The sequence below is a fragment of the Ursus maritimus genome, unplaced genomic scaffold (genome assembly GCF_017311325.1).
Source record: "Ursus maritimus isolate PB19 unplaced genomic scaffold, ASM1731132v1 scaffold_23, whole genome shotgun sequence".
NCBI lineage: Eukaryota > Metazoa > Chordata > Mammalia > Carnivora > Ursidae > Ursus > Ursus maritimus.
The window spans coordinates 28,151,623-28,176,951 of NW_024424786.1; the positions used below are offsets into that span (position 1 = coordinate 28,151,623).

Genomic DNA, 25,329 nt, shown 5'->3' on the forward strand with positions numbered 1-25,329 from the left:
GGGCACACCCCACAAGAGCTGACCCTGCCTACCTCTTCAGCCACATCCTCTGTGGCCTCTTGAGGCCTTTTGTGGTCTCTTTATCCTCCAAAGGGAATGTTTATGAATGCACCCATGCATACCTAATCACATTTTACTAAGCACTTATTATGTGCTGAGCACTGTCCCAATGTGTTGATACACATTGCCTCTATTTAATTCAACACCGGCCCCGCTGTTGTCCCCATTTGACAGATGTGAAGTGGGAGGCACAGAGGGAAATCCACGCCATGCTGCTGGAAAGTGGTCAGGAGGGGCCTTCGCCCCCAATTCACGTGACTCTCAAGGGTCCCCATGAGCTCACTGAATGCTTACAGTAAGTGCACGAGGTGGGGGCTGTAATGACTGCCACTCTGTCTTGCAGCTGAGGGGACCGAAGCTCAGAGAACCAAGTGACCAGCAAAAGACCATGAGCTGGTGTGGTGAGTGGCTGAGCTGGGGTATGACCCTGATGTTGCTGCTTGCAAACCCCCTGCGTTGAATCCTTTCACTGTAGCGCTCGGGCACGGGCGCAGAATGGTGGCCAAGCCTGGAAGGGGAGGAGGCCAACAGGGAGACTCATCAGGGAAGAGCATCCGAGTCAGAGGGAACTGAAGAGACACGCGAAATAGGGTTCTTTCAGCTGCTGGTGTCGGAAACCCCCAAATCGACCGGCTTAAACTTACTTAATATGAAATATTGGAGCACCTGGCTGGCTCCGTCCACAGAGCACGTGACTCTTGATCTCGGGGTTGTGAGTTCGATTCCCATGTTGGGTGTAGAGATTACTTACAAATAAAATCTTAAAAAAAGAGAAATATTTATTATTACCAGCAACAAGAAGTACTGAGGACTGGATAATTGAGAGCTCCACAGCATCAAGAACACTGGTCACCCCTCCCCACCTCCATCCATCTGATATTACTGGGTGCCGCCTACATGCCAGGCACTGTCCGCAGCCCTGGGGTGACGGTGGGGGAGAAAACAAAGTCCTTGCCTTCTTGGAGCTTCTGTCCCTGTGTGAGACTGATGGTAAACACACGCACACAACCACACACACACACAATGTATATATTGTATTATATTATATATTATATTATATTTATTATATATAATGCATCTATATAATATACATATACATATTATATATAACTATACATACAGTGTATATGTATTATACACCCAACATAGCATGTATATTATATGTACACATTGTATGTGTATATGTAAAATATTTATATAAATATATTTATATAACAAAAATATATTTATATAAGTAATATAAAATTTATATAGTATAAATTTAATATAATATATAATATAATATAAATATAACATGATATCGAGTAAGAGCTATTAAAAAACAAACAAACAAGAGAATAGAGTCACGGGGGGAGAGAAGTCAGGGTCGTCCTTCTAAGGAGCTGGCATTTGAGTGGAGACCTGAATGTAGTGGAGGAATGACCTGGGTGAGATCTGGGGGAAGCGTTCCTGGTGGAGGGAGCTGTGTGTGCAAATGCCCTGAGGTCGTGTAGTGCTTGCAGTGGAGTGAGTGAGACCTTTTTGTTGTGCACCTTCCACGTGAGTCTCCTCATGGGGTCAAAGTGACCATGGCGATTCCAGGCACTATAGGCAGATCGGACACCGGCCAGTGAATAAGAGGGGTGTCTCTTCCCTGTTTGTCACTGTCTTGTGGATCTTTGACAAAATCATCCCTGGGACTTCCCTGGGGATTTTTCCTCGATCTTTTTGGCCAAAGACACAGGCCCATGTGTGACCCCATCCTGACAGGGGAATGGAGGATTGCAGTGCTTGCCTTAGACCAGTGAGGATACGTCCTCGGAACTGGAGATGGGGCCATGCTTCTTTGAGCTGTAGGAGGGACAGATAGATATCCCTCTAATAAAATGAGGTCCTGCCAGGAAGAAGGAAGGGGGACATAAGTAGAAAGGATGTGTACAACTGTGGGCCATGACTTTAAATAGAAGGAGCGGTCCTTCCCTTCACTGGGTGGAATGTGGGCTTGCTGGTGGTAAACAAGTCTTAACCATGAGGACAAGGGCTGTTGGCTCCAGATGGCAGAGCAATGAGACAGAAGGAGACCAGAAATCATCAGATCAGCCCAGAATGCTTGCAATTAGATGGTGGACAGAGAGAAAGGCACAGGGCATCTGATTCAGTCCCCAGACTAAGTCCTCTTTACAAATCAGGGCTCACGTCAGGCTTTACTAGAGAAATAGCTTTGCTGCTTAAAAAAAAACTTTGACCATGCCTGATGTAGTCCCATCTCCTCATCTGACAAACCGAACACTGGGATCCAGCAAGGGGAAGTGACTTGCCCAGGATCACACAGTCAGCTGGTGTCAGAGCCGGGACTAAACTCAGACCCTGCCCAATAGGAGTGGGTACCAGATTCCTGGATCTTTCCAATCAAGGACACTCCCTATTGGGATCTTGAGACTGTGCTATGGAGCGAACTTGGTTGATTCCCAGGCTGCTGGAGGGACAGCCTTGTGGTTCCCAGGCATTACTTTCTCATTCGGTCATGCCAGGTTTTACTTCCATCCTCCATGTTGACACCTGAGCCAGGGTGTAGACTGGGGCAGGGAAGTGGCTGAACCTGGTTTTGTTAGCAGGTCTCAAGATATGGAGGGGGTGTGTGTTACTGATTAGAATGCACATTCCTAGGTCCTATCCTGAAAGATTCTGATTCAGTGGGTTTGAGGTGGGGCCCAGGAATCGGCCTCAAAATTAAAGCCTTCCTGGGGGTCTGTGCTGCAAGTTGCCCCCAGGCTACACCCCAAGAAACACTGGTCCAAGGGACTCCAGAGGAAAGTTCTCTTTATTTGCAAAAACAATCCCACGACCAAAGCTGAGGCTTGAGACTGCTTTTCCCCATGCTGATCCTTTTATTATAGCTGCAGATCAGACTTGCTATCTGGGGAGGAAGGAGGCTGGGGTTGCTCTATTTGAATTCAAACTGTGACAATAACTGGGGATCCACTCTTTCCTGAGAAGGTTTTGAAGGGAGCTTAAGAGCTCATTGGTTAGCCAGGCATCAGGAGTGAAGGATCTAGCTCCTGCCATATGGGTCTCTTTCCTGCATCCCGTTCCCCCAGGTTGCAGTGGGCAGGCCCGGGGGATTGCACCCCTTTCTTCCTGGGCTAGCTCTCTTCTTCATCTCCAGACCCATGGGTCCAGGGTCTCTACCTCAATAATGGACCTTCGAAAAATCTCCCTGCTCTCTATAGAAGCTCCGAACTGAAACACTCAACAAAACCCCCATCTTTGGACAAAATTCATAGTCAGAGAAGTAAAAAACAAGTATGTTGGCATCTTGAAAATGACGATTGCATAGTTGCATTTCAAAGAACATTTCCCCTCTTGGCTAAGAAGTTTGAAAAGGTGACAACGTCCCATGGGCTAGTGTCTTCACCCTGCTGCATTGCGACGAGCACCTATGGCTGGATGGCCACCATGGAGCAGATCATGGAAGGCCAGGCACTTCGGGACAACTCGACAGTGGGCTATACGATGGCCACAAAGCTCCTGGAGGTCGATCCTGACCACCCCGTGGTGGAGAGGCCACGGCAGAAGGTGGAGGCAGACGGGAACGACAAGGCTGTCAAGGACCTGTTGGTGCCACGGTTTGAAAGGGCGCTGCTCTCCTCTGGCTTCTCACCCGAGGATGTCCAGACTCACTCCGACCGCATTTGCCGCCTGATCAAGCTAGGCTGGGCACAGACGAAGATGAAGTGACAGCAGAGGAACCCGGCGGTGCTAATCTGACGAGACCCACCCCCTCGAGGGTGGGTAGGATGCCCCTCGAACGGATGAAGTAGGTTAGTTTCTACCTGCGGAACTTGGGCCCTCTGTATGGTGTCCCCATGGCTCCCCTGCAGCCCCTGAGTGGCCCCAGTTCAACTCGTACCCTCTGCGGGTGTCTAGTGGGGTTTTTCCTCCTGTTTCTGACTGAGGCAGGATACAAGAGCCTCAAGCCCTCTCCCTTCCCATATTTCACAAGGGGTGTGGATGTGTATTGTGGGGTTTTTGGTTTATTTTGTTCTGAAATTAAAGTATGCAAAAGATGATACAGTTTTATACAAACAAACAAACAAACACACAAAAAACACCCCCCCAAACCGAAACCGAAACCGAAACCAAAACCAAAACCAAAACCAAAAGAACATTTCCCTGAAAGCAGCCAGGTCCTGAAATTCTTTGCCTTTGGCTTAGATTTCCCAAGGTCTGGGTTTCAGAAGCTCACGTAGCCACTGCCCTGCTTACTTGTAATCAGGAATTCCAGGGGTCATTGGCTTCAGGCATGGCCGGATCCAGGGATTCTATGTCTATCTCCCCTCCACCTCCTGACCCTGTTTTCCTCTGTGTGGCTTCATTCTCATGCAGGCTTTCTCCCTGTGGCAGAAAATATACCTTCTGGAAGCCTGAGGCATGCACGTGCTGACCGCTTGGGATCCTAAGGAGATACCCTGTATGGATTTCTTCCAGTGTGCATATACCAAACTCGCTAAAGGACTCTGATTTGCCCTGTGAAGGCCCAATGCTTGGACCAATCACTGTGGACTGGAGGGTGGGGTTCCATGGTCTGTAAGTGTGGATCCTGTGCCCGTCTCTGCCATCTAGGGAGAGGTAGGGCACTGAGATCATTCCCAATGAGCTGTGGAATTGGGGTGAGGATGCCCTAATAAACAGAGGGCCCCTGCAGATTAATAAGAGCTGCCCACCCAGGAAATGATTTGCCTGGTGTCACTCTAGTGTTAAAAAGCAAAGTCTGATTCAATCTAGTGGTCCACCGATGGTACAGTGCTCATCCCATCATGTCACTGGCCTGTAGCAGATGGGAGCCTCCCCTTGGGGCTAAAGTGTCCGTGGATGATGAATAAAATGGTTAGGGTGAAAGTGGTCAAGGTCTTGACCAGGATCTCAGGCAGCCACGATGTAATGGGCCCACCATGTCACTGATGGAATTGCACCATTTACTCTGTATTTGGACTCTGCCACTTACTTGTAATTGTGACATGTAGCTAACCTCTCCGACCCTCAGTTTCTCATCTGTAAAGGGGGATACTTTGCTCAGCAAAGGCTGGCTTGGCATAAGGGTGGGGGGACAGAGGTCACAGATATGCCCTGGCACTTGGAGTGGACTTGGCAGGAGATGGAGCCTCCACAGTGGCCTACTACCTGTGGGGTCAGGGACGGTTTGTGAGATTCAGCAAATAAAAATATGGGACACCCCATTAAATCTGAATTTCAGAAAATTAACAAATAATTTTTTTTTTTAGTATGAGTATGTCTCATACAATACCTGGGTTATTTTTATGCTAAAAATTTATTTGTCTGAAATTCAAATTTCCTGTATTTTATCTGGGAACATTCTTTTAAGGGCAGGTATGTCTGAAGATCTCATTGGTTTAGGTTAATGAACCTGATCTCAGGGCTGCAGCTTATTTGGGGCTCTAGTTATACCAGCAGGAATTTGTCTTTCTCTCTCTCGGCTCTGCTTTCTTCGGTTTGGCTTCATTCCCAAATGGCAGGAAGGTGACCACCAACAGCTCCAGCCTCTCTTTCCCACAGCTTGGCAAACCCAATGGGAAAAGCATGCCTCCTTCTCTTATTTCCAGCAAAAGTTTCAGGGCTGACTCTCATTGGCCCCAATTGAGTCACATGTCCTTCCCTGAACCAATCACGGTGGCCTGGGAAGATGAAGTCTCCTGATTGGCCAGGCCCGGGTCATGTGCCCACACCAGCGCGAATGATAACTGTTCAGCTTACTCCACATAGACTGAAAGTTGAGGAGTTCCCTGAAGGAAAACTGGGGTGTTGTCCACACAAGAGGAAATAGAACAGGGCCGCTGAAAACAGCAGGTGCCCACCGTGGGGCACCCGCTTCCTTCCGACTGAAGCCTTGTCTTTAGGACTATGGGGCAGACTCCGCTAAGCCCGCGCAGCCCCCTGGTTCAGTGCAAGCCTGCCTTCTTGCTGCTTCTGGAGAGGTCTGGAGGTTACCAGGATGAATCCCAGCTCGGTGTGACCTAGAGCCGCTCTGTGACTCAGTTTCTTCATTTATAAATCACGAACAAACAGCAGCAACCTTATCAATGATATGATGTGAGTGGAGAGCTGGGCCCTGGGCTGACAGGTGGCCAGCACTCCCTACGAGGCAGTTCTTACCTTCTGGAAGTTGTTACTCCAGGTGAGATCCTTTTAAGGGAGAAGAGGCAAAGCTTTGGTCTCTGGATTGTAGGGAGGCACTGTCTTTCGGTATTTGGGTGGGTGAAATGTTCGAATGGCCCTAGCCCACCTGGTGTACCTACCCTTGAGCCTCTTTATGGGGGGGGTGGTTAAGCAGGTCCCTCAGAGGGCTTGAATGTGTGGACTTCCAGCCCCCGTGGTGAGTCATGTGTCAAAGTCGTGCCGAGAGACACGTGGACCGCAGTGGCTCAGGAGGCCTCATGTAAGTGGTCTCCTCTGGGATCCATAACGTCCTTGGCTGATACTTGCAGACTGACCTACAGAGGGGACCCATGTGGGTTTTCTGAGCAGCCAAAAGAGCCCTGAAGTTATCCATTTGCAGTCTACCCCAAGCTTGAACTGCCTTACCATGGCTGTGTGCCTTAAGTTTTAGACTTTCATTCTTTTCATGATATAAATATTCCTGGGAGGGGTTCAACTTTATGCAGTTCATAACTGTTGACACCTCTTTGTGAATGAAGGAGCTGAGAACAGATTTATAAGGGGAACGAAAGAGGAAGGGAAGGGCGGGTATTGGGTAGGAAAGGAGGTGGGTTCAGGCCCCACCAGTGGGGAGAATCATTAGCACAGGGAGGCTGCGGCTGCCTCCTCCAGCGGGCACTGCCCTGGAGCTCGGGCTCCGCACACTGTCCTGCTGTTCCCTGTTCCCTAGGACTGTGCTGAAGTGGACAGCGCACATGGCGAGGAGAAGGTGGGCTTTGGAAACATTCAGAACAAGGTGAGAATCCTGACTTTGCCTCTTAAATACAATGTTTGGCCTCGGGCAAGTGGCTTGACCTCTTAGAACCTAGGTTTCTCCTCTGTTAAATGGTGAGCTTCTGTCCCCTCGATAGAGTTAGCATCGGAATTTGTTAATTATAGTTCAAGACCATTAGGCCTACCAGCTTAGACTTTCCCAGAAGCATTTGGATTACTCTAGATATTTCCATGTTCTCATGGAACCCCACCTGAGGGCGTCCCCCACCATTCCTGGGCCCCAGCCTGGACTTCAGAGACAGAACCAGGCAGTGAATCAGACTGTTGTGGAGAGGCTTATGGGGTTGGGTCCTGGCCTAGACTTCACCACAAGGCCCCCCAGATCAGGAGGCATCTTTACCTCCAGCACCCCCCACCTCAGCCCAAGTGCCACCATTTGCCTGTCAAGGAACTTGGGTCCACGTAGTGCTTCGACTACAGCAGCTTGTTCTTCATTAAAGAATCTTAATTGACTGAAGAAGAAAAAAATCTGAGCTCTTCCTTAAGAAGCTCATAATTTAATAGGTGAAATGTCAGGGAAAATCAATGCCAGGCTGTTTCCTGGCGGCCTCATTATGCCGTCCATTAAACAACTTTTATGTTTTGTTTATAGTTGCTCGTTTCCCCCCCTCTTATTCCACCCCCTGCCTTTTAAAAAAATTTATGATGTTAAAAAGGGACATGGGCTGAGAAACCGGGTTACAAGAAACCTACTGGCTGTCCCTGGCAGGGCTGGGAAAATCTGGCCACCGCAGAAGAGAGATGTTCCCAGGAGCGGCCTGTGTTGAGGGCCAGGCCCAACAGGGTGGGCGCAGGGTCAGCACATTCTGAACAATTTGCAGATTTGGGGGGGTTTTCTGAGGTAGAAAGTTCTTCATTTATTGGGTGATGGTCAGGGAGGCCCTGGAGGGCTCCAAAGGAACAGAAGAGCAAGTGACCCTTGCAACTTTCCTTTTTCCCTTGAGAAGAGAAACTCCAGGCTCCATTGTCTGGGAGGACCTGGTGGGTCAAGAGAGGCGCCCGCCAGGTGTGGTACCATTTATGGTCCTGTAAACTAGCAGCTCCACACGCAAAGGAAAATCTCAGGAAGAGAGGCCTCTGGCACGATCAGCTGGGTCAAGCTTGTTCCTGGCCATGCTCTGGCCACCAGTGTGACCGCTTGGGGGGACATCCTGATGTGAGAAATGACCCAGGTTGAAGATGAAGCTCTCCCCAACGTGGGAGTCTGGGGCCTCTGTCAAGACGGTAGGCAGAGGTCAATCTCTCTGGAGCTTCTCGATGATGCGTGTGTGCCCCCTACCCCAGCTTCTGCCAATTCATCAGGGTCCAGACCAGCTCCTGCCAGCCTATTGGAGGAGAAGAGGTATCCTTTCCAGAGAGGGAGGAAGGTCTCTCAGTCTAGTATAGGTTCCCCAGGAGCTGACCCAGAGACAAGGAACCCAGTACCAGTGGTTTATGTGGGAGCCGATCCCAGGAAACGCCAGTGGAGGAGCGGGAGGCAAGACAGGAGAAGGAAGGGCTTCGGTCAAGGGCAAATTAGCAAGTGGATTACCACTGTGGTGACCGGGGCTTCAGCATGGAACAGAACCTGCCCCAGGGAAGGACGGATATTCTGGAGTCCTTCTCTCTTCACTCCAGGCCCAAGGATATGGGGATGGGGGGGTGGGGGAATGCGGCCCCTGTCCCCTAGGAGGTCCCTGCCCGTGGAGAACCAGAAGAGGGCGGTTTTATGTTGGGGGCTGGTGTAGCTGCTGTGAGCGCACAGGGCTGGAGGTCCCCCTCGCTGTGCTCCTTACCTGCATGGCAGCCCGGACTTCAGCCCTCGGGCCCCCTGCTTCCTCGACTTGTAGAGTGGAAGTCATCATTCCTCCCCCTGGCCTGGGCCACGGCTGTAGAGGGGGTCTGGTGTAGTGGTTAGCTCCTCGTATGGACTGAATTATGTCTCTTGCTCTCCAAATTCATATGCTGAAGCCCTGCCCCCCCCAATGTGATTGACTTTGGAGATAGGACCTTAAGGTTCAATGAGATCATAAGGGTTGGGCACTCAGCCAATAGGATTGGTGGCCTTTTGAGAAAAGGAAGAGACGCTAGAGATGTCTCTCTCTGTCTCTCCCCTCTGTGCACACACACAGAGGAAAGGCCATGCGGGGACAGAGTGAGAAGGTGGGCGTCTGCAAGCCAACGAGAGAGGCCTCCCCACAAACCAATCTTGCCGGCATCTGGATCTCAGACTCCCAGCACCCCCAGCTGGGAGAAAGTGAATTTCTGCTGTGTAAGCCCCCAGCCTGTGGTTTTTTTCTGAGGGCACCCGGAGCTGGCGAAGACACTCCTGGGCCTGGAAACCAGACGTCAGGGGTTTGAATCCTACCACTGTTTGCAGGTAAGTTGCGGGACATTGGGAAGGTTTTCCTTATTCTCAATTTCCTTATCTGGAAAATGGGGAGAATCATGGTAGCCGTCCCACCAGGAGGTTGTCCCAACACAACTCAGTGGCTGGAAGCGAGCAGCTCGAACTGTGGGTGGCTCTGGCCATCTGGTGGGGTCCTCGCGTGCTCGTTTGTCAGCTGCCCACGAGCTGGTCTGGGTCGGCCTCGGCTGCCCTCACGGACGTCACCACGGGCCCACATGCATGCAGATGAGGCCCACGCCACCCCGCACACCGCGTGTGCAAGGTGAGGCCTCCTGCCCTCCAGCAGGCTGGCTGGGCTTCTGCACCCGGCAGCAGCTGACGTCCTCTGGAGCAAGTGGGAGCTACCAGGCCTCCCAATGCCTAGGCCTGGACTGGCACTAAGTGGCTTCCATCACATTCTATTGGTCAAAGCCGGAGTCCCAGGCCAGCCCAGATTCAAGGGGAGATGAAATAGACTCCCCTTTGCATGGGAGTTGCCAGAAAGTCACTGCAAAGGGTGGAGATTGATGGAGGCCATTAACTGAGGCCACAAATCCCATCACTCCACTCCTAGGGTGTTTGGGGGAGGAAATGGGGTGCTCAGGGCTGTGGCTGAAATGAGGCTCTCCTCCAGTCTTTGTGAATGAGCCAGGAATCTTCCAGATGCCCTGAGGTCATGAGTCAGAACCCGGTTATTTCAAAGGCACAGCTTCTGCTCACTCAAACCTTCCGCTAAGAGGGCGAACACGGGTGCACCGCTCTCTCTCTGTCTCTTACACACACATACACACTTAACTATTGGTAGGCAGACACACACACATGAGCTGCTCATGCATAAACGTGCTCGCACACATCTGGACGCACAAGCTGGAGCAGCAGACACACCTCCCTTGCACACGGGCGCGGATCCACGTGTGGCCCGCCAGGGCCCAGCGGTTCTTGTTGTCTCAGCTTCTACTCTGCACTCAGCCACGTGTCCTCTGGGCTTTTGGCAAGGCCTCTTTGGAGGGTCGAGGAGAGGGCAGGTGGGGTTCGTGGCAGGCATGATGAATGTCCTTGTGTGGCCCCAGGGCCTGCCTGAGAGACAGTAGGACCAGGTTGGCATTAGTGCTCACGCGGCAGGTCATAGGACCCCTTCTAGGTCCAAGGCAGGTGGTGAGTGAGTCCTCGCAGGAGAGGTGATCCTCCCCAGCTCTGGGCCCAGGACCTGAGGACCCAATGCTCCCTCCAGCAGCTCCCCAACACAGTAGATGGCAACTCCCTAGACCCGACCCCCCCCCCAGAAGCTCATTAGCAGGTGACGGTCTTTTTGAAGTGACAGTCACGGTGAAAGCCCCCACCATTTTGTATGTCACATGGCCTGTATTGCAGCGTCTTGGCCATAGGTCCCAGCTGCTGTGGCCCAGGGTAGAAATGGGGGAGGCGGCAGGCTTCTGAGGTTCAGTCCCCCACCTCGGGGAGGGCCTGGCAAATAGCCACACATGTCCTCCGTAGGTCGTGATGATGGCTTTTGAAGGGTTTACCAGTTTCTGGGTTTCTGCATCTTCGAGGTGACTCTGTCCCAGAATCCAGCCCCTCTGGGTTTGAGATGTGCTGGGGGCAGAGCATGAGGTGCTCCAGGAGGCTGAGAAGTAAATGTGGGGAAACTGAGGCCCAGTAAAGTTAAGTGACCTACCCAAAGTCATGGAGCTAGGAAGTGGAGTTCAGTCCCAGGGCTTTTCTCATTCTGGAACCCAGGTCGTTATTCTCAGGGATCAGCAAACTTTTTTTGGTAAAGGGCCAAGTAGTTAATATTTCTTAGCTTTGTAGGCCATCAGAGCTTTGTCCCAACTACTCTTTCTTTGGTTGTAGCCTGAAAGTAGCCATAGACAATACATAATAGAGTGGACATGACTATGTTCCAATAAAACTTTATTTACAAAAATAAGCAGCAGGTGGGCTTTGGCCCATACTTTGCCACTCCCTGGAGGTAGCTTGCCCACACAGCATCACCCCCATCAACAACAATACCAAGAACAAGAACACAAAGATAATTCCAGGCTGTCTCACATACCTGCCCACCATATCCACAGCTGCCAATCCCTGCTTTCTCCCCATGGACCTGAAGAGTTCCTTCTTTGAGGAGTATAGACCCAGTCCCTGGGTGCAGACCTGCAAATCTGAATGTCTCCCTGCTGAGGCCTGAGTCCTCAGGCCATAGACAGCTCTCTCAGCTTCCCAGGTGCCTGGAGATAAGAATCCCTGGTAGGGGAGCTTGATAAAAATGCCCAGTCCTCATTGTATGTTAATTAATTAAATTTAAATTAAAAAAAATTAAAAATGCACCGTCCTTTGTTCAAATGTAAATGAATCGATCACTTAATTTCCCTGTCTCACGTCTCTCTCTCTTTTTTTTTAAAGATTTTATTTATTTATTCGACAGAGATAGAGACAGCCAGCGAGAGAGAGAGAGAGAGAGAGAGAGAGAGAGAGAGAGAGAACACAAGCAGGGGGAGTGGGAGAGGAAGAAGCAGGCTCATAACGGAGGAGCCTGATGTGGGGCTCGATCCCATAACGCCGGGATCACACCCTGAGCCGAAGGCAGACGCTTAACCGCTGTGCCACCCAAGCGCCCCATCACGTCTCTTTGTTAGTGCACAAAAATGCAACTGATTTCTGTGCATTGATTTTATCTCCTGCCCCGTGGCTGAATTCCTGTATGAGTTCTAGTAATTTTGGGGTGGAGTCTTTTGGGATTTCTACAGAGAGTGTCTGCGAAGAGTAAGTTTGACTTCTTCTTTGCTGATTTGGATGGCTTTTATTTCTTTTTGTTGTCTGATTACTGAGGCGAGGACTTCTAGACAGTGTGGAGGATTCTCAAAAAGTTAAAAATAAAGCTACCCTATGACCCAGCAATCGCACTACTAGGTATTCACCCCAAAGACACAAATGTAGTGATCCGAAGGGGCACCTGCACCCCAATGTTCATAGCAGCAATGCCCACAATAGCCAAACTATGGAAAGAGCCCAGATGTCCATCGACAGATGAATGGATAAAGAAGATGTATATATACCATGGAATACTACTCAGCCATGAAAAAAAACCGAAATTTTGCCATTTGCAAAGACGTGAATGAAACTAGAGGGTATGATGCTAAGCGAAATAAGTTAGTTAGAGAAAAATGGTTATCATATGATCTCACTCATATGTGGAATTTAAGAAACAAAACAGAGGAGCATAGGGGAAGGGAGGGAAAAATAAAACAAGATGAAATCAGAGAGGGAGACAACAATGAGAGACTCTTACCAATAGGAAACAAACTGAGGGTCGCTCGATGGGAGTGGGGTAGGGGGTAGGGGATGGGGTAACTGGGTGACGGGCATTAAGGAGGGCACGGGATGTAATGAGCCCCGGGTGTTATACGCAACTGATGAATCACTGACCTCTACCTCTGAAACTAATAATACACTCTATGTTAATTAATTTTAAATAAAATAAAAAAATACATATAAAAATAAACACCTACTATACCAAGAAAAAAAAAGTGCCGTCCTGAGCCTCACGCCAAACCCGCTGAGCTTGTGGCTCACTGGGCAACACAGCCCAGCGGGGCAGGGCCCCCGTGCAGGTGGGGGGTGCTTAGGGCAAACAACTCATCCCTGTGGCTCATTAGAATAGCTCTCCAGGGAGGGGGCCTGGCAGGCCAAGGCTTAGACCCCAGAGCACTGCTCAGTTGAAGGGACTTGCCCCAGGTCACACAACCACAGAGGTGGGGGGCGGGTGTCTTCAGAATTCGGCAGGGGGAATGCACCACCATATTTGTCCTAGCTGGCCTCACCCCACTCCCTCTTCCCTGCCCCGCTCTCCTCATTTCCTTGTTAGGCGTGTTTCCACCATTTTGGGGCCCCATGCCTGCCTCCCATGCTCCCATCTAGACCGACTCTCTCAGGAAAGGATGAGCCCTCAGTTACACCTTAAAAGTAATTTCAGCAAGTGAATCACGTTCCCAGGGCCCTCACATGTGCAGCCTCCTGGTTAAGAATGAAGGGAGCGACTTGTTTCTGGTGGGGGAGATATTTCTTCAATTAGGTGGCAGGAGTTGGAAGGAGATGTCTGGATTCACACTGAGCAGTAACACCTACTTTTACAAAGCCTGCCCCAGGAGCCCTGGGGGGGAAACTCAGGGGGTGTCCTCTCACCCCCGTGGGGAGCCAGGGCCCTGGGTCACCCAGGCCAGCCTTTGTCTTGACTCCCCTGAGAATGGTGAAATCTTAGCTTTTGAGCCAGGAATATTGTTTTGAAAAAATGAAACGCCCAAAGAGTCCTTATAGTCCCCAAACCTCATTTTAAAGGGATTATAGCAGCTGGCTTGTAAATCCTGTTTCTTAGGTGGGGGGCTTAGAGCAGGGCTCAGGCAAGCACTGGGGTGGGGAAAGAAAGGTCATTTCATTTCCTGGAGAGGAAAGCCCAGGTTTCCCCCACTGCCGGGCCTGGGATTGGGCTCGCTGCCTCCACTGGGGAAACTGGAAGGGGCAGAAAAGGACCCGGATTCGGAGTCAGGCGAGTCCCAGCTTGGCCATCAATTCACGGTGACCTTGGAATTGCCCCATCACCTCCTCTGGGACCTGGTCTTTTGAGTGACAAGGATTTGAAAATAGAGATTTGCCATCTTCCTTTCTTTTCTTATGCTCCAAGTGGGGGTCCCCCTCTCTGGGACTCCATAGTCAAATGTACTTGAGAAGTCAAAGCACAAATGAGGGCCTGACAGAGGGCTAGTAAAAGGAGGACTGGTCAAAATGTTCTGTCCAGGGACAGTGGGGAGCTTTCTGGGGGCAGCTGGGTCGCTGAGAGTCTTCAAAAGCGTTTTTCTTTTCTCTTTCTTTTTTTTTTTTAAGAGAGGGAGAGGGGCAGAGCAAGGAGGAAGAGGGAGAGAGAGAATCTTAAGTAGGCTCTCTGCCCAGCGTGGAGCCTGACACGGGGCTCGATCGCACAAACCATGACCTGAGCCGAAATCAAGAGGCAGTCACTTAACGGACTGAGCCACCCAGGTGTTCCTTCAAAAGCTTTAATTAAAAAATAAATCAGGGACACCTGGGTGGCTCAGTTTGTTAAGCAGCTACCTTCGGCTCACGTCATGATCCCAGGGTCGTGGGATCGAGTCCCGCGTCTGGCTCCTTACTCAACCGGGAACTGGCTTCTCCCTCTGCCTGCCTCTCCCTCTGCTTGTGCTCTCTCTCTGCCTCTCTCTGACAAATAAATAAAAATAAAATCTTAAAAAAAATAAATTAAAAAAAATAAAAATAAAAAACAAATCAGGCTGATTTGGGGGGAGAAGGGGAGGTGGAATTGGGCAAGCGATTTGGCACGTTCCAGGAAGAGGGCCCAGGGGGAAGAACAAGTAGAGAAAGATTTTAGATAAGTTTCGCTGCAGTGCTGTGCCCCTAAGTCCCCTCCACCTCCCACCCCTGCAGAAAAGCTTCAGTCCAGGTTGACCAGCCATCATAGAGTTTTGGAGTCACATTAGCAGTTCTTTGGGGCAAGTAACTGTGCAGAGCCAGTCCTTCTGGAAAGAACTGGAATGCCTACTTCTATTTGGCTGGTATTTCTAGAATACCAGCAGTGATCCAGAACAGTGCTGACCTCAGTGTGGGGGTTGAATCACTAGTGATTCATGAGATGATTTTGGGTGGCACCCCTGGGAACTTAAGAAAATTGTTATTTACTAATTTAAATGGGTCTCAGGAGAAGATAACTCATGTGTCAAACCTGCCATTTTGAGGATATTTTTGCTTAGGACAAGATCTAAAGAGGTACTTAGGTTAATAAACTGATTTGGTTCAAAGGGAATGTGAGGTGATGCTCTGACCACAGAAAAGGTCCAGAGCAGCCCTTAGTGGGACAGGACCTTGGGGGGCATCCGCTGGCCCACCCCCACAGGACCCGGCTCTGTGTCCACCCCCACTTGCCAGAAGGTTATAAGCCCCTTCCCCAAACACCAGCTACTATTTTGGGGGCAGTCGGGAGAGCTGGGCAGGAATCGAAAAGAATGAGTAGAGAGTGAGTTGATCTTAAGTAAGTGTTAAGATGGTTGGATTGGGATGGGTTTGAAAAAGACGGAACAAAACTCAGCTTCCTTCTCTCCCTCTCCCCCTTCCTCACACCCTCTTTCCTTTCCTCCCTTCTTCCCTTCTACCCACGGGGCACAGGCTCATAAGGGAGTTTAGAGTAATTTTAGAGAAATAAACTACATATTCTTGGCATCCTCGCCCCACCTAGAGCCATAGAGCTGCTGGGCGAGCCTCACACGCAAAGATAATATTAACCAAATTAAATACATTTTTGGTCAATAACATCCTATGCTTTCTTCTTGGACAGTCACAACGTCACATGTGCAAATGTTAAGATTCTGAGAAGTCCTGCACTTAAGAAGTCCTACAGTTGACCGTGAGCATTTCTCAAGTGCATTTGACTCTGGTATGCCACTTCTGTGCGCACATGTTAATATCTAGCATAATTGCTGCCTGGAGAACCCATTTTGGGGCACGCTGGACTGGTAGCTGGTGAAGGTGCCTTCCATCCTGACAGTTTAGGCACCAATAATGGATAAACCCCTGGAGACAGCTGCCTCCCAGGCCAGCCTCTCCTGGGTGGGCAAGACGACTGGTTATGCTGTAGGACGCTTCCGGCCAAATCTGTCCCCCACTCCATCCCTGTCTCCACCAGAGAGAAGTCAGAGTGACCCGCCAGTCGTGGGGTGGGGTTTTAGAGCTCCCAAAGAGTTTCCAAAAAATGCCTTCCCTCTGCCCAGGCTTCCTCTTGCCTCTGTTATTAGGATTAGAAAGAGAACAACAGCAATAAAAATACAAAACACCAAACAACAAAAACCCCAAACTGAACAATACCCCAAGCCACATCAGAGGAGCAGTTTCCCTGCTGGCCCCCCGCTTGCGCAGTCGGGATGTCTGGGTAAAGCTCCGAGCTACTCCCCATGGTCAAGAACGGCGTATTCTCTGGGGGCCTTGGTTTCCTTAACTCTTCCCTCCTTCTGGGCCACCCTCCTTGGGTGGTGTGAATGAGTCAGAGGGCAGGGCAGGCCCCATGGTGAAATCTCAGCCTCAAGGTGGTTGGAAGCTCTTTATTTAAATATTTAAAATTATGAACAACCTGAATACTGTATTCATCACAATTAGTAAATTCACATCTGTTCAGCATTTGACAGTTCACAAAGCAGTTACATAGTCATTCCGAAGAGGAGCCCATGAAATTAATCGTGCTTCTCCTCTCCGTCAATGGGGAACCAGGCACAGAGAGGATAAATAGCTTGCCCAAGGTCACAAAGTAGTGTGTGGCATTGCCGGGACTTGAACTTCAGTCTCCTGCTTTTAAACTCGGCATTATTGTAGAGCAGAAGACCCAGTCCCACCATTGAGCAGTTTCCATCCCGCTGAGAAGCGGGGGCTTGTTTCATACTATTTTTTGTTGCCTGTTTTTGGATGTGTGTGAATAAATCAATCTGTGGGTATTGTAGACACTGTCTCACTCAGGAGACTTGAGTTCAGAGAAAAAAGAAACCCCTGTGGGATGATGTGGTTAAGAGAGGCTTTCCGGAGGAGGCAGACCCAGAGCTGGGCCTTAAAGAATAACCCAAAACACAAGAAAAGTCTCTGACATATCAGTCACTCACACCATAGTGTAAAATTCATATGGTACCTCATTTCTAATGAAATAGGGCTTTCTTATTCATTCACTTAAGACAACATTTTGAGCCACAACTGTGTGGTAACCCTAGGCTAGGTTCTGACAGCATCTTGTCCCATGGGAAAGGGCCCTCAGGATCAAGATATGCCTCCAAATGTGAAGAGGATAGAGGCAGAGCTCCCACAGCCGGGGAGTGATGGAGGAAGAGCTACCCCCAGTTCTCAGCCTGTACTCTCCACACTCTTCTTTCTATCAAAATGGCTGACCTGTGCTGAGAAGCAGTGTCCAGAGCTCAGCTTGGGCTGAGGACTCAGATGCTAGACCTACGATTTTGGTGGGAGGGGTATGAAATCCAGAGAACCAGGATTCAGACCTCAGGAGGTAGAAGCCTGCAGCTGGAGTAAAAGGAAACAGGTGTCTTAACTGCCTGTTTCACTAAGAAGGCGGAAGAAGGAGAATTCTAGAGTGCAGATTGATAAAACCAAAGGAGGTTAAAAGGTGAAGAGGTAGAACAGGATGCAGGGAAGGCTAAGCCTGTGGGCACTGGGGAAAACAGCTAATGAGGCTCTTTGTCAGGTTGGATAAACTAGCACATGAGTTGTGTTTCTAATTGTATCTCTGATCTCAACCTGCTCATCTACTGAGTGAAATGATAGTAGATGGGAAATTGCTCTACAAAGTAAGAGAAACTTGCAATGGAAAGTGATTTATGAAACTTCATTAGGGGATGTTAGCTCATCTCTCTGGCATTTATCAGCATAGATTGCAAACAGGACACTTGTGCTTGAATGTCTTCTTTTTGCTTGATGTTTGCTCACTGCCTGGTTGATCTCTGGCCCCATGGCTTTTAACATTCGTCTGAAAGCTTGATTTCCCATGTGGCTTCTCCAGTTCTGGTGTCTCCTCTGGACTCCGTCTCCGTGGCCACCTCTTGACATCACCTCATATGGTCTCCCTTCTCCTCTCTCAGTTCAATCCAACCCCTGTCCTTGTTGTCCACACAGCATATACACTGGCTTTTCCATCCCTTACACATTACAAGAGTGATATTATTTCTGAGGCTTTGCCCATGCTCTTCCCTCTGCCTGGAATGCTTTTCCCATACCTCATGTGGCTAACTCCTTTTCAGGTAGGGCTAAGTTCAAAGATTGCCAACTCAAAGCAGCCGTGGATGGCCTCCCCATCTCAAGAAGCATCCCACCAACACCAGTCACTCCCATTACCCACTGTATGTTCTTTACGGTCTTTGACAATGTGAAATTGTCTCTTTTCTTTCTTTCTTTCTTTCTTTCTTTCTTTCTTTCTTTCTTTCTTTCTTTCTTTCTCTTTCTCTCTTTCTATTTACTTTTTTTGAGATGTAATGTCTATTTTATTAAAGATGTATGTGGCTTTAAGTCAAAGCTTATATCAAAACCCAGCAATCTCCTGCCCTTCTCCTTTCTGCTTCTCAGAAGCAAGCATTTTTACTTCTTTCAGCTGCTGCTTCTAATCAACTTGTATATTTGTAAATAATTTGCTTGTATTAGAAGTTCTTGATTTTTGTGTTTTATTCTTAATCCACAGTCCCTCTACTGATGGTTTAATTTTTATGCACACATATAAATGTGCACGCACATACAGGGCAGCCTTTCCCTCCATCTTCCCTGAGTAGTTTATCACAAATTTTGGTAAAATCCATTATTCAACTCTTTATGATCATAACGATGTAAGTATTGTTCATGGATAAGCCATGTGAAATCATATAATTGTTTGTGTGGTATTATTGGGGAGGGACCCAAGCACTTATTGGGAGTTCCCCAGATCAGTTTCTTGGGATCTTTCTGGGCATTTCTTCCATCATTTTTCACTCATTTCATAGCCCTTGGATTTACTGAACACCTACTATGAGCTTGACATTGTGCAAGATCGTAGAGAGACAGTAACAGACAAGGCAGGTCCCTGTCTCCAAGGAGCTACAGTCTAAAGGGTGAGCTGTTACAGTCAGGTAGGGTGAATATTTAGGGGAAACAACAACAACAACAACAACAACAACAACAACAAAACCCAGACATGACTGTTGGGGTTAGGGAGCACTGAAAAAGTGGCGATTACAGGGACACCTGTTGGCCAGTGGAGATTAAGCCATCCTGTTGAGGATGAGCCAGCCTGGAGAGTGGAGTGTCCTGGGCAGAGGGGAATGCATGTGCACAGCCTGATGCATTAGCTAGCTATCGCTGCATAACAAATACCCCCCCCCATTAGTGGCTTAAAACAACAGCATCTATTGTCTGAGGGTCAGAAATCTGGTCATGGGGAGGCTGGTCCTCTGCTCTCAGTCTCTCCTAGGTCCTATCAGGCTGTTAGCTGGGACTGGGCTTTTCTGAAGGCTCATCTGGGGATGGATCTGTTTCTAAGCTCACCCAACTGGGTTTTTGCAGGATTCACTTCCTCCTGGGCTGTTGGGCCAAGGGTCTCAGTTCCTCCTAAGTGGTTGGCCCTGTTGGTTCCTTTCCATGTAGGTGTCCCCACAGGACAGCTCACAATATGGCAGGTGTCTTCATCAGAGTGTACCGGAAAGAGAGGAAGACAAAAGTCACTGTCTTCATGACTTGATCTTGGAAGTGACACCCAGCACTTTTGCTGGCTAAAGAGTTAGAAGGGAGTCCTAAGTCCAGCTCACTGTCAAGAGATGGGGACTCCAGAGGCCATGAGTCCCAGGAGGTGGTAACCCCTGATCACTGGGAGCCACTTTAGAAGCACCTTCTATGCCTGGGATCCAAGACGGGGGTGTTTGGCTGGAACGTGCTTATCTGCAGAACTGCGACCAAGAACATGCAGGGGAGAGTGGTGAGGGGGCCTGGAGAGTCAGACAGTGGCACTGAAGCTTTCCCAGCAGGTGTGTTAGCTCGGGCTGTTATAACAGAACGCCGTAGGCTAGGGGCTTAAACAACAGACCATTATTTCTCACAGTTCTGGAGGCTGGGGAGTTCAAGATCAAGGTGCTAGCAGATTCAGTTCCTGGTGAGGGCCCTCTCCCTGGTTTGCAGATGGCCACCTTCTTGCTGTGACCTCATGTGGAGGAGACACAGAAAGACAGACAGCAAGCTCCCTGGTGTCTCATAAGAGCACCAATCCCATCATGAAGGACAACTCATGACCTCATCTAAACCTAATTATCTCCCAAGGTCCCACCTCCAAAACCATCACTTCGGGGTAACGCTCTACGTATGAAGTTTGGGGGAACACAATTCAGTCCATAGAGGTAGGTAAGGTTCACGATCGGAGGTACAGTGTTTGGAAGACCACCTGGGCTGCTTTCAGAGGTTTAGAGACATCAGACTGCAGGATCAAGATGAGTTTGGTTGAAGGGAAGGGGGCAGAGCAGACCCAGGAAAGGCAGCCAGTGAGGCTGGGGGAAGGAGGGGGTGGTCTGACGCTGAAGGAGAGGAAGCATTTCCAGGAGGTGAGAGCACCGGTCTGGCCCACTCTTCTGGCCACCGTAGGTCCATCTTTCTTGGAAGTTGTCACCTGGTAAAAGTATCCATGGTTCAAAATCCCTGAAAAGCAACTGCATGATTCCAACCCCTTCATTTATAGCTGAGGAAACCAAGACCCAGAGCAGTGATTTCTGTGGGGAACAGGACCATCTGGGGCTGACAGGCCGAAGGCCACATTCTAGCACCATGGTTCCAGGTCCTGTCAAGTGAGCAAATCTGGGTTCTGCTCACTCTCAGCATATAATGGAAAGCTCATGATTCTGCCATGTGAGAGAGGCCAAGAGAGAGACTGGCAGAAATGGAGAGAAATGTCTCTTCCCGAGCCTTCCAGAACATGAGCTGATGGGGGCTCAAGGGGAAACGGAGGCTGTCAGAAGGACCTGCTTTGGTGATATTAATTGTTCTCCTTTTGGGGTTCTTGGCCACAAGTCCCCATGCCCAGGCCAGATTAAAGCCCCATGTTGCTGCAATCCGGGCCTCCAATGAAGAGATTTCTAACAATGCAAAACCACTAATGAGGCAATCCTGATGGAAGGCGCGAGTCCCCCTCCCTGGACCCCCCTCTTGGGTCTTGGCTTTGAAATCCCATCCAGGGGGTGGGGGATGCTGTGACCTTGACTGGCTGGAAGCCCCCGCTCCACCGTGCTAGTGTTCCAGGAGCAGCCAAGGGTGGGGAGCACTCCCTGGATGGAGTTCAGCCCCTCCCCGACCTCCTGCTCTTGGCCACGCTGAGCGGCAAAGCTCACTTTCTTGGCGGGGGTTCGTCTGTTCCAAGAGTCAGATCCCACCCTGGGAACCTCGCTGGCTGGGGCCGCCTTGCCAAGTTGCACAAGCGTTTACCACACGCAGACAGGCCTGGAGCAGGAGGGGGGCCTGGGCTCCCTGCTCCCCAGAAGGAGCAGGAGGAGCCACCGCTGTCATTCTGTGGTGCCTGCACCTGGCAGGAGGCCAAGGCGACACCTCGGGGACCTCTTCCCACACCCTCCTGGCCCACCCAGCCTTGCCTTAGAGCGGCAGGAGAGCTACGCCCTGGGCCAGTGCCCCACCTCCCAGTTGCGAAGGAGGAAAGGAAGCGTCTTCCCAGAGCCTCGAAGCACGGCCAGCCCCTGAAACAGGATGTGCCCTGACCCCGGACTCCAGGCTGACTGCCCCCTCAGTGCCTGGGGGACCTAGGGCTGGACAGGGACACAAACCAAGCAGGGTGGGGTTGGGGAGGCCTAGTGACCCTGATACTGAGCATAAGAGGGAAACCGTGGCTCACGAGAAGCGGTCACTTGCGAACCCTCTGGAAACTCACATCTGAGGCACAGCAAGAAGCCCCTTTGGTCAAGGGGCCAGCTAAGGAACCTGTCCCAAAGTAGTGTGCCTGGCAAAGGACCATGGAGGGTTCTAAGCATCTGACAGATGCTCCATATGTTCTCAGGTGGTTCAGGGGGGAATTGAAAATATATTTAATCTGTATGGAACACATTACATCAGGATCATAGTTAATTTTTCAAGAGCTCAGTGCCCTAAGTAGTACTATTATCTCCACTTTACGAATGAGGGCACTGAAGCACAGAGAGGCTGAGGAATGTTGTCAAGGTCGCACTGACGGTAACTGCCCAGCTGGGGCTCAAGCCCAGGGCTGTCTGCTTGTATGGGCCGTGCCTCTCTCCCCTCTCCTGCCTCTCCTTGCGCACCAGCTCCAGGCGGCCACGTGCTCCAGAGCAGATGCCCCAGGAGTTCCAGATCCTTCCCATCTTCCTGTGCTCCAGCCCCTCTGGGCAATGTAGAGGAGGGGTTCATTGGCAAGAAAGAGGCAGAGTTTCCCCTTCCCCCTTCTGCCAGTTCTGCCGGTGGCGCCCTGAGTCACAGACCATGGCAGTGGTGCTGTAGGGCCCAAGGCTCGGACACCCCCCCACAGCCCTCTGGTTTGGATCCAGACTCTCTTGATGGGCCTCTCTTCCCCCCTGGGAGTAGCTGCTGGCACAGCGCAGAAGCTACTGAACCTATGGGAAGTGCAGAAGCTGGGATTCCGAGTTACGGAAGGTGCAGCCTCCAACCTGAGTTTCTCTCTGTTGATTTGCCACTCCTGCAGCTCCCTCTCTCTCTCTCTCTCTCTCTCTCTCACACACACACACACACACACACACACACACACACACCCTGCATGATAGCTTCACAATCTGGGACAAGTGACTTCATCTCTCTTAACCTCAGTTTCCACATCTGTAAACTGGGAATAATCTCAGTATCTAATTCTCAGGTCTGTCGTGAGGGTTCAATGCAATGATGTGTCATTTTCATTTTCTTTCCTTTTTGCCCCAAATCAAGCCTGTGACTGTCATTCCCCATATACTGTCATCCTGGGGGGGGGGAGTGGAAGCAGGGAGCCTTTAACCCCCATCCTGGAACCTTAACCCAGGCCAGCCTGGTCACGCACCAGTACCAATATCAAAGTTTGGGGGTGTTCCTTGTTTTCCTTGATCTGCATTATTTCTGTCCCTTTTTTTTCTGGTAACAAGATTGAGATGTTTCTCTGCGGAGCCATCAGTCCCTGAGGTTCAAATAGACCTGACTTTGTCTGGCTTCCAAGATTGGATATGTGATCATACCCACCTGCCCAGTCAGAATCAGAACACTGCGTTCTCTAGCCAAGCGATTGGTTCAGGGATGGTCATGTGATCCAAGATGGGCCAATGAGAGCCTTACGTGGAACTTAGGCAGATTCCTCCAACCATCTTTCCTTTGGGATTATTGCCGGGGTAGAATGTAAACTTGAAGAGGCTGGAAGATATCTTTGACATCACTTGGGGAGAATGTACCTGAACTAGAGTCATGAACCCATATGTCTGTCTTCTTTATCTCAAGAGGGACTCAGATGAGGATAAAGAGAGAGACACAGCTGTGGCTCTAGACTGTAGAACCCGTGTTCTTCAAGATTCTCTGTTGAAAAGAGCCCATGGCCCAGTGAATCTGGAAGAGTCTACCTGTTGTACCGTCTTAAGCATCAGGGCACAAGGGAGCATATGGAAGGTTCTGAGAAGGCCTGAGTAGAAGAAGCCCATTTCTCCTGGTTTGTCACATGTTTACCAAACTCCCTGGACGATGAGATTCTCATTCCTGTCCTTCAACATCTGGCTACTAAATTATTGCCGGAGGCACTTCTAGGTGCTGGGGATTCGGGATTCAGCAGTAAAGGGGACAAAGCCACAGTCCTCCAGCGGCTGACATGCTCCCCTCACTCCGATTAACACCGTGTATTTACCCAGAGGACACCCCGGGAAGCTCTGCCGCAGACCAAGCCCTCAGGCCAGAGACCGAACCTGAGCCAACAGCTAGGATGCACGTGGCCAAGGCCCCGTCAGGCCTTTGTCACCTTGCACGTGCCTTGTCGGTGCAGTGGGGGATTTCCCAGGGAGGTTGCCGACCCACTTTGCCTCGGGCATGCAGCCAGGAAGGAACCGCCTCCTTTCCCGGTCACCTCTGCCAGTTCTGAACTTGGGCCAGGAGTGCTGCTCTGAATTGTGCTGGTGACACGGCAGGGCTGGGGCAGTGGGGGATGGAAGGTGCAGGCGAGATCAGGTGGGCCCTTTATTTTAGAGTCTGGCTTGGGAGGTACAGGGGCAAGTTCTGATCGGCGCTAGCCAGCCTCGCTGAAGCCTGGAGCTTCCTGGGAAGCAGTCACCTCAAGACATTTTGTGAATGACAGGGCACATGAATACATAGAAATGCTAATTTTCAGGGGACTTTTCCTTGTTTATTTCCTCCCATACAAAACAACTACAACTACAACAACTAAAAACCCCAAAACAATTAAAACACATATGCATTCTTTTTTTCAAAGATTTATTTACTGAGAAAGAGAGAGAGAGTGGGGGGGGGGCAGAGAAAGAGAAAGAGAAAGAATCCTCAAGAAGACTCCCCCTGAACTCGGAGCCCGATGCTGGGCTCAATCCCACAACCCTAAGATCATGACCCGAACTGAAATCAAGTCGGTCGTTCAACTAACTGTGAACCCAGGCGCCCCCAAACACATCTGCATTCTTGATGGCTGCGTTCATTTTCGCTGCAGGCATTTTCACCTGCCCAGGCCAGGGCTACCTGCAAGTTTACTTAAAGATCATCAGACTTTACCTTGTTCTTTTCTTTGAATGGATGTATAGACGTGGCTCCTGGAAGAGCTGAGAGTCCGTCAGAGAAACCAGCAGGATGTCCTCCAGGCTCCTAGATGGGACGACGGAGTCACTCTCTCCCACACACATCCGTCAGCTTTGGCCACGTGGCAGCAGGTGCACGCTGCACGAGATCAGCAGCCACTGAGGTATTGGCTCTGGGGGACCTAATTTTCTCTGCGACACATAAATTGTTATACATTCATGCATACAACGGAGTACTATACGGTACTTTAAAATGATGTTTTAGAGAAGTCACCACTCTCCCCATGCCCTCCCCAATTCCATCTAGCACCTTGTCTTTTCTCTCTGCCCATAGTGTCAGCTCCATAAGGCCATGATCATATCACACTTCCCCCTCCCGTTCCCCATGGGCACAGTGCCGGGTGGGGGGGGGAACCCCGTCGATGGACAGCACATGCCTGTTATGTGAACACACGGATGGAGCTTGCTGAACAGGATGCTTCCTATTGGGAAATCACCCTGGCCCCACAGCCAGTAAAAGTAAAAGCTTCATCTGGTTTCCAAACCCCAGCCTCCTGTTTTCACCAGCAATAATTTGCTGCAAGCCCTGCCAGCAAAGGGCAGACCATTTGGGATGCA

General features: G+C 50.2%; 1 protein-coding gene across 1 annotated transcript; it reads left to right on the plus strand.

Annotated features, from left to right (window-relative positions):
• Positions 1-269: 269 nt before the first annotated feature.
• On the plus strand, positions 270-7,130 carry LOC103672401 (putative heat shock protein HSP 90-beta-3). Its single transcript, XM_040639804.1, is given in 5 exon segments — positions 270-355; positions 3,270-3,751; positions 3,754-3,827; positions 6,944-7,009; positions 7,125-7,130. Coding segments are annotated over 5 exon segments (714 nt in total).
• The last annotated feature ends 18,199 nt before the right edge of the window (positions 7,131-25,329 follow it).